The 9,731-nt window shown below is 37.7% G+C and overlaps 1 protein-coding gene across 7 annotated transcripts in view; it reads left to right on the top strand.

Annotated features, from left to right (window-relative positions):
* STAM2 (signal transducing adaptor molecule 2) overlaps positions 1–8,905 on the top strand; it is a 39,550-nt gene extending 30,645 nt beyond the window's left edge. For 5 of the 7 annotated variants that reach the window (XM_025205191.1, XM_014520346.2, XM_025205190.1 and 2 more), the window contains 4 exons: positions 1,855–1,909; positions 2,653–2,806; positions 5,413–5,582; positions 5,848–8,905. In XM_025205191.1, the coding sequence (XP_025060976.1) occupies positions 1,855–1,909; positions 2,653–2,806; positions 5,413–5,582; positions 5,848–6,076 (608 nt within the window). In that variant the 3' untranslated portion in view covers positions 6,077–8,905. Of the gene's footprint in view, positions 1–1,854; positions 1,910–2,652; positions 2,807–2,935; positions 5,061–5,412; positions 5,583–5,847 lie in introns of those variants that run through there. The other 2 variants (XR_003094268.1, XR_003094269.1) reach the window with 2 other exon arrangements.
* Positions 8,906–9,731: the final 826 nt, after the last annotated feature.

Genomic DNA, 9,731 nt, shown 5'->3' with positions numbered 1-9,731 from the left:
AGGAGAATGGCCCCCTACTGCTGGTCTTTGAGAGGGAGGAGAAGGAAAGCAAAAGACTGGGATACTGGGTGTGTCTCTTTCCTGAAAGAAGCGTACAGGTGTTCAAGTTAGATCAGGAAGAAGTCTTCCTTATACATAACCTATCTAACTTCTGGCATAAGAGTTATATTTTTTTTGCAGGAAAGCCCTTGAATGGGTGTATGCTCTCCTTTTAGTGCTGAGAGGCTTTTTTCTTGACACAAATTTGTACGTGGCCTTTAACTGCTACAAAAGGGGGGAAGGTAGACTTGAATTTTGGAGTGCATATCAACTGCTACGATATAACCTCTGGTACTGCAGTTAATACAAGTGAGCTAGATCACTGTCAAAGTTACCATCAATGAGAGTGAAGTTAGTTGCAATGATTTTACTGCAGTTGTGTTGCTACAGGAGCATGGAGACAAACTACATCATAACTGCTTGTATAGGTATCAGATGATGTGACACAATCTTACATCTGTTTAGGTTTACCCGGTTCTTTTTGTTTCTTTGTTTGTTTTAATCCTGTAGCAAATCAAGCTGTTTGTTCTCCCCTCCCCCTTTCCTTCCTGCATACTAGGAAGGAAAAAAATGCTGTATTTTTTTTAACGGGAATAGTTCAAAGTATGGTGATGGGGAATGTATAATTAAACTAGCAATCACCCTAAACACACCAAAAAAGCTGTGATATACAGCCAAGCCCTCAGATACCACCCCATTTGTACTGAAGAGAATACCCGGGATTGCCACCTCACCAATCTTAAAAAGGCTTTCACCCAACAAGGACAATCCTCCAGAGAGGTAGATCGCGCATTTGAAAGAGCCACCTGGATACCACGTGAAGAACTGCTGCAGTACAGAAGAAACCCCCCCACAAATCGCACACCGCTGGTTATGACATATCACCCCTCCCTTGAACCTGTACAGAAAATCCTCAAAAAATTGCAACCCATACTAGACAGAGACCCTATTCTTAAAAAGATCTTCCCAGAGCCACCCATCCTAGCCTTTAAACAAGCACTGAACCTCGCTAACCTCATCGCCAGAAGCAAACTTCCTCAAGCCCAGAACACACCAAAAGGATCCAGACCGTGCCAGGACAAGAAATGCAAAACCTGCCAACACATCTCCACCACCCCCACTATTACTACACCCCATAACAGAGCCATCAGCTTCCCCGGGTTTTACAGCTGCACCTCCAGAAATGTAATATACCTCATCCAATGCACCAAATGCCCTGATGGAAAATATGTAGGAGAGACCAGACAACAACTGCGCACCAGAATGAACGCACACCTGAAATCTATCAAACACAGAAATACCCAATTACCGGTGGGGGCACATTTCTCACAGGAGGGCCACTCTCTCTCTAATCTCTCAGTCCTGATTCTCAAGGGAGACTTACACAACACTTCCCAGAGACGAGCCTGTGAGCTCCATTTCATCAACCTCCTGGATACTAGAGATCATGGGCTAAACATAGACATTGGATTTTTGATACATTATAATCTGCCTGGCAACTGACTCCCCAGCCCAGCCCAGCCCCTGGCTTCTTTACTTTTCATTCCATCCAGAAAGAGCACACACCAACTGCTGACACTTCCTTAGCCTGACGAAGGGTTTTTGAACCCGAAGGCTTGCTTAATAACTTTTCTCCAACTATTTGGGTTGGTCTAATAAAAGATATCAAATTCACCCAAGGAACCTTGTCTGCCTAATTAAACTAGATGCATTTTTGACGCTGTCTTAAACCTCTGCAAAATACAGAAGTACTCAATTATAATATACACTTAAAGTTCTAATTGTCCAATACTTTTAACATTTTTGTCTTCACAGATGTCTGTCAACAGATGGGTCCTATGATAGATGAAAAGCTAGAAGAGATAGATAGGTGAGGCTTAATCTCTTACTGGTATTTGCAATCAAGGGTAAAACATTGCTATATATATTCCACTTGTGTTTTATTTATTTGTGTGCGACTCAAGGGTGTGTGATTATAACATTTTTTTATACTTCTCTTTCACCTATACAAAGATCTTTCAGAATGAAAATTTGACAAGAACTTTTTTTACTCTTCTTTTTATTTAGGGTTTTTTAAATTTTATTTCAGTAGGGCCTGGAAGCCTCAACCAAGAACAGGGCCCCATTATGTATCGGTATGTAGTAAGAACTAATTTTTGCCCTAAACATCTTCCTGACTAAATATGCAGGGCTGTACAGCAGCTCTTATTCTCCAAGTAGCCATCAGTGATGTCCAGAATTGTTTGATCCTGATGTTTTTCAGTCAGTTGAAGACCTGTAAGTGATACGGGAACATCGTTAAAATATGGCAGTTTCTACCTGACTTAGGATTTCATGATGAATGGGGAAAAGGAAAAGGCAGCAAAAAAAGACAGATCGGGGGATGCTTTTTTTTAGGTTTAGTGAACAATCCTCAACCTCTTCTCTGACTTGCCTCTTCCGGTTCCAGTAGTCTGACCAATGGAATGGGTACTGGAAATGTTGGAAATACAAGTCAAGTGTTTCTTTTTTTTTCATTTTTCTTACCTAATTAAGACTGTATTTTTTAAAAAAAATGTATTTAATGTTAACTACTGTTAAAGAAATATTTGAAAAAAAATTGTATTTAATCAGGAAACATTCAGAATTCTCTGAGTTGAATGTGAAAGTACTAGAAGCCTTGGAACTCTATAACAAGCTGATGAATGAAGCACCTTTGTATTCAGCCTATTCAAAACTCCATTCTCAAGCACAATATCCACCTACATCAGCTGGTGTTCCAGTGCAGGTCAGTGCTCCTTTTTTAATATTTTTCTAATATTCATTTTTCTTTTAAAAAGTTGATACGAAAGTATAAAGAGCAAGCTTTATTGCGAGCTTTAAAAACAGTCTGACACTTCCATGCAATCCTTTATAGCAGGAGTGTCCTTCACCCCTCCTTGAAGGTCAGATCTGGACAAGGGGGCTTTTCACAGGACGGATCTGGATGTGGTGGCAGCAGTGGGGCAAGCAGCAATTGAATCGGGGTTAAGCCTGCCATCACTTGCCTCCAACTGCCAACATGCGTCTCCAGCAGGTCTTCAGATGTTAGATTTTGGTGGTGGGCCCTGCCCATGTTCACTCTGCCCCAAATTTCTAGCTCCTCGGGGAGTCCTGCAGGTTGGATTTGGCCTGCAGGCTGGACATTTCAAACCCATAGTTTTTTAGCGTTTAGAATAAAATATCTTAAATGCATTAGAATGAAACGAGTATCTTTCATAATTACATTCTAGTACCAAAGTGCAGTTGTTAATCTTTGTTGTGCATTTAATAGGAAGATATTACGTTCAGAAGGTTGAAAGCTTTACTGCCACAGTTAACTAGTTTTTCAGTAGACATCACTCAGATAAAATGGTATTTTTAGAATCACACGTTTCAAAGGCTAAAAGCATAGATTCACTATGAGTTGTATGTTCTCCTTCAGTTCTAAAACGGAACGTTACTTTTATCTGTTTTCAGAGGCATGATTGAACTTTCTAATATTGTATGTGAATCATTAGGGCAATGCACTTTTTCTAAATGTAATGAGAAATCTGAAGCAGGATTACAGTCTTTCTACACAAATAAGCATTAGGCATTAGTGGGTTAAATTAACAAAAGTGAATTGGAATGAGCTGTTGTGTGCCAAACATTCATTTATGAAAGCAAGAAAAGGAGAAAAGGCAGGCACTGTTTTCAAGGAAACACTTGGGAGGCAAAGTAGAATGAGTATTTTAGGTAGTTTTTCCTGAATGTTAATTGTTCAGTGTAGAAAGAATAGTTACCATAGCAACTGCCACATCAAAGACGATGCACTTAACTATTATGCCATGCCTTGAACTATTGGAAATGAAAGCTTCATTATATTTGGGGGTGGAAGAATTCTGAGCACAAAGCCAACAGTAGTTTAATATTGCTATTCTTTTCCGAGATATTGTTCCTTTCTGCTGTGAAAACAAGTAAAATAGTGATAAGCACCATTGTTTTCTGCAAAGATGTATATTTCATGCATAGACTTCATTCCATGGAGAATATGACTTGTACCATATGAATATGATGTTTTCCTGTATGTATTTGTTACGTTGCCTTACTCTAGATTTGTCCTGAATAGTGATGTATTTAAGGAAAACCCATCCTTTGTGTGGAATACATACCTTTTCCTATGCAGTGACTATACACTAAATATCATTAAGATGGATGTGGTCACTTGCCAAACATTTAAGGAATTGTTACTTGTTTTTCTCTTATGTCAGATATAAGAGATGTAAAATTTTCCTGCCACATTCTTACATGACAGTAAGTTAGGATTGTGAGTTTTTGCATATCCTACTGTATTAATTTTTTTCCTCATGTTGTATGCTTGGTAAATTTGGTTTCTTCTTTTTTGTGATGCACTAAATTGCAAATATCTCTTAGGATGCATGTCCAAGGGAGATATAGTATAAATAAATATAGGGAGTGGGAGGATGGAGCAGTGACTTTTTTTGAAAGCTTTATATGTAAATTGTATGATATGAAATTGCTAAATGCAAGACAAGGTAAAAATAGAGCAAGAAGGCTGCCAAGAAAGGCAGAGATGACATAGATCAGGGCTGTCAGATATATGGCCCACACTCTGTCAAGCCCACTGGACTATCTGTATGGCTGGGGATAGTAGCCTGCTGCAGAATCTGGGGCCCTTGGGCCCCAGTAAGCATGGTGATCAGCAGCAGGAGGGGGAGTGAAAGCTGATGCAGCTCCGGTAGTCCTCCAGCCACTTTGCACGTCTGCACTGCTTCAACCCTACCTTCCTGGCTGCCAGACCCACTGCGTGCCCCGTGCTGGAGCTGGAGCCACAACAGAGGCACAGGGCATGCGGCAATTCTGGCTCTGGCCCCAACACTAGCACAGGGCATCCCTGGAACCTCTGCTGCGTGCTCTAGATCAGAGATAACCCTGCTGCTTCAGAAACTGCCACTGCCACTGCTTTCTTCTGCCTCAGGCTAGATCCAGTCCACAAGAAGCCCTGTGGTCCAGGGCGCAAAGTGAGTTTGATACCCCTGATACAGGTTATATGCATAACACTTGAAGGAGCAGTCTACCATATTGTAGCTGTACTGTCTCCAAGGGAATGTCAGCTTGATCTTTCCCCAACAAAATCACTAATATGAGTAGTGATGATTTTTCTGTTTAAATCCTGTACTTCCTTAATAGGAAGAAAAGCCACACGTTTTAGTTTCTCACTTATTTAATTTTAAATTGAAAATGTTGCAGGCTTTACTGTCATACTTGTAGCATGTAGAGCTATATGGAGGAAGTCTGAGCATTTACTTGACATATTTATATTGTGTGTTTATTATTAATTCAGAAATGGTATGCATTCTATTTTATTTATAGCCCTATCCACTACAGCCACCTGGTGGGAACTACATGATTCAGGGTGTTCACCAAGTCACTCTTCCCCAAGGTTACAGTCTAGGACCCGATCAGATGGGCCAACTAAGGTCTCTGCCTCAGAGTTTAAACACTTCCGGAGCAACTCAGCCTGCTCAGACTGCATATATAAGGTAATGCTTTAGCAAGATACTTGAATCTAAAGATTAATTTTCCCCAGTATATAGTTACGACTTTGTGTCTGGTGAGGCAAGGAGTGGGGAAGAAGAAGATTGGAATGAATATGAAAATACTGCTTTTTATTACTTTGGAAACATGCACATCCATTGTGCGCCAACGTGATCATTATGAGTAAATTTATTTATTAGTTACATTTTCAATGTAGCTTGTTCCGATGAGATCTTTTTTTTTTTTCTCTTCTTTTTTTTCCTCTTGTAGTGCTGGACCAGATTCTGTGTCAAACCCCACATATATGAACCAGAACTCTGGCCTTCAGTCAGCTACCAGTCAAGCTGCTTACACCCAGCAGATGGGAATGTCGGTGGATATGTCAGCTTACCAGAACACTACGTCTAGTTTGCCTCAAGGAACAGGCTACCCTATGGCAGTTTCCGCTCCTTCAGTTCTGCCGCCACAAACAAATTACCATCAACAGCCTCTCCTTTGAAAACAAACTAGGCTTATATTTCTGAAAGAGTTTCTAAATGTTGCTGAACCTAATGATTTATGACTGCCTGTCATTGATCTCAAAGTATATTTTCAACAACCCAACTTGCGTTATTATGCAAAGTAAAACATACTTTGTTTGACTTTTTTGTTCAGAATCGCCCTAGACATGATTTGAGCTAGATTAACTAACTAAAGTTTATGATTTCAAACCCAAAGTGAGTATCAATCAACTAAAACACTCCCTTCAATCTCTTGAAGCATCACTTTCAAATCTAAAATTAAGTAATAGATTGTCCAAAAGAGAATTGATTCTTTTTTTCAGTATGTTTCTGAAAAATTGAGGTTGTTTTAAAATCAGTTCTTTGTTGCTTTGTCTGTTACCCTTTTGCATTTTTTCCATCTCATTGACTTAGGGAAACCTTCATTTAAGTGGTGTTTTTTGATTTAGACGCGTTGTAGTCTTGTTTGCACCATTGTCAGCTCTACTGTGTGGATTGTATTACATACCCAGAACAATTGCATGGTAAAGAAAATGTGAACTCGAAGAGGAAATTGTTTTGAAGACATGGCAATGAGGACCATGTAAATACAAAAATGAAAAATGTTAAGATTTTCTTCTATATTACAGCCAGACTGGATTTGGAGCTCTGGAGGTCTCCTCTTTCCTCCACCAGGTGTTGTGTTGGTAGGGAGCTGTTTCACTGCTTCTCTATAGGAGTTTATACTTTAAGCATCAGATGTTTCAGAAGGGCAGGCAGGGGCAGCTGCAAACTGAGAGCACTCTGTGGTTGCAAGTTACCTAGCCAGGAAACTGTGATCTCTCTCCTTTGTGGTGGTTTAGGAATGGGTAAGGAATAGGCACCAAAATGCTTGTATTGAGGGACTATGAAGGTCTGCTTTGTTTTCCTCTCAAATAATGGTAAGGTGGAGAAGACCCCCAGGAGCAGAATTATCTTTACAGACCAGGGAACTCTTGCTACCTTTGATTCCCCTCCTAACCCCAGCTGTCAGTCACTTGTCTGGAATAAATATCAATCTAGTAATGGAAAAGCTCTTACACCACTTGAAAACATTGGTTTAGACCGCTGTGTAAAAACAGGGGATGTGTTCTGGGTGGTGGAATTATATTTTCTTTATGCATAAAGAATGGGTACATGTTGAAATGAAAAGGAACTGCTTTGTACTTGTGGAACTGTAGCATTCAGCAGATAAAAAATCTGAATACATTTTCCTGCACTTTTTAATGGGTAGCTTTTGTAAAGGGTAGAAGAACTAGAAGAGTTGGATATTTTTTCACGAATACAGGACTTCTTTCCTTTTATTGTTTTTACTTTGGAAATCTGAACATCACTCTCTTCCCACCTACTTAATCAGCTCAGTAATGTAATCATATTTATAAATATTTTAACTTTATGAATGGCTTATCTTTAGACTGAGGAAAATAATGGACGAAAGCACTTGGATAAAACCATCCGATTAAATGCATGGAATTGTTGAAAGCATTTCTGCATATGAATGTTATGGTGTATAATTTTTCTATCAAATGAAAACTATTACACTGTAGATCCTACTAGTGTTCTCCCAAAATAAAATGTACGCTCAATTCAGTGCCACCTCCATTTCTTGTACTGTTACTAAATTGATTCAGTAGTATGATTTTGTTCAATTGTGGCTTCATATTAGAACAAAGTGTTTGGTAATTGTTCTTTGAATGGTACAAATTCCAAGTGTGCATAACTTTTGCAAATTTTTTGGCATTTAATTTTCACTTGAAGCTGTTTAATAAAAACTACTCTAGTTGGCATCATATCCGTGTTTTGATAACACATTCCTTCATTCCTTTTTTAAAAAATATCACAAATTCATTTCAAATGGTGATTTTTATTTATTTTTTAAGGATTTCTAACCATTTGGAAATTCTTTATGCAAGGACTTGTTCTAGTCAAAAATATATTGAATCAAATTTAACCCTACTAACATTTATGTAGAATCAATCACATTTGTCAGTAAAATATACAGGTAAGTTTTTGTTTGATTTATAGTCTCTGATCCATCATAAATATTGTCCAGTATCTTAAATTGGGATGACAAGCATTGACCAGTTACTGGATTAATGTTTGATTCAAATTTAGTTCTTAATATAAATAGTGTATATACTCATTTGTCTGAGGCTTTATGCACATTATGACATATACATTCACTCTATAAATAAACCTGAAGTTTTATATTGCAGGATTTGGCATCCCGTCATTTCTTGTAAGCCTAATTCTTTGATGCATTTATGCAATTTGTAGATAGTGTAAAATATTTTGATTTTTGTCATTAAAATGGTGTATTTAGAGGGTTTGGTGTTAATGGGATCACTTTTTCTCTTCATACTTCAAAACATTATCATATTTATTTTTAAGGCCTGATTGTAACTAAATATACTGCCAAAGGAACTATCTAACTTCGGATTTCTACATTAGGTTTATACCTACTGTTTTATACCGGGGTAAATAATAGAGAATGTCTGCTTTTTCAAATAAATCCTTAATGTTTAAAATAGAAAAACTATTCAACTTTATAATGAGAATTTTATTGTACTATTTGTTTTATTGATGTTGAAGATGTTAATACAGGATAAGCTTTCTTCTAGTATGAGTTTTGGAAACCTAAGAAAAAACCCTGGAATAAGAAATGTCACTTTCGATTGACTGTTATACACGGACATGCTTTATGAACGACTGTTTCCAAGAGCCTGCATTGACAAACATCTTGTCTGTTTTTAAACTATGGAAATTGAAAAATAAAATCAGTAATGTAATTGTTAAAATTTTAAAAAACATGTTTTTGTTTATTTCATTAGGATTATATTTTCATATTCATAGTATCCTCTGGACTATTGTGATTCAGTGAAAAGTTGTCTTTTCAGCAAAAAGTGGTGGATATGATTTCAGCTCCATCCTTTGTTGGAACTGTGCTCTCCTATAAGAGCATTCTTCTTGTCTTATAGCTATGCATCTATACTAAAAAGTACAGCTCAGTAATGAAACACAAGCAGGATTGGTTTCTATATATCTAGTGAGTAAAACTGAGTCTCTTATTTCTACACTTACTAGATTCATTGTACATGAAACAACACTACATTAACATATTTTTAGAAGATGAATATAGGAAGGGAAGAAAAGATAAATATAGGCACAGTCTCAGTTGGTGTAAACTGCCATAGTCTCATTCACTTCAATGGAACTATGACATCTTTCCCAGCTAGTGATCTGCTCCCGTGGCACGGCATGTCTGAATGTGTTCTCGGATCTCACATTCCAAATTAAGCTTTCACTGCTTCTATTTTGTCTCACTTTAAATTGAAGGGTAGATATGTTTATCAAAGGTAAAATATACTGGAGGAGAGGGTGACTGCAGTTAATGGATAATGATGTTTTTTTGAATTTGCAGTACTAAAAATAGGGGATTTCTTCCATTGGAGTAACCATATGTTTGCACTGCCTTGTGTGAATAAAAGGAACTTGTTTTAATCTGTGCTAGTAGAGAGTTTTCTGTTTTAAAATTACTTACCAGAACTATGTAACTTGTGCCTCTTTGATTCACTCTATTGGTTTTTTAAGCATATATAGCATAGCTATACATTGACAAAAATGTATAGCTATGGA

This window comes from Alligator sinensis, unplaced genomic scaffold (assembly GCF_000455745.1).
Source record: "Alligator sinensis unplaced genomic scaffold, ASM45574v1 scaffold61_2, whole genome shotgun sequence".
Taxonomy (NCBI): Eukaryota; Metazoa; Chordata; order Crocodylia; family Alligatoridae; genus Alligator; species Alligator sinensis.
Note: the sequence above shows the minus strand (reverse complement) of the source record. Positions and strands in the feature narration are given on the sequence as shown.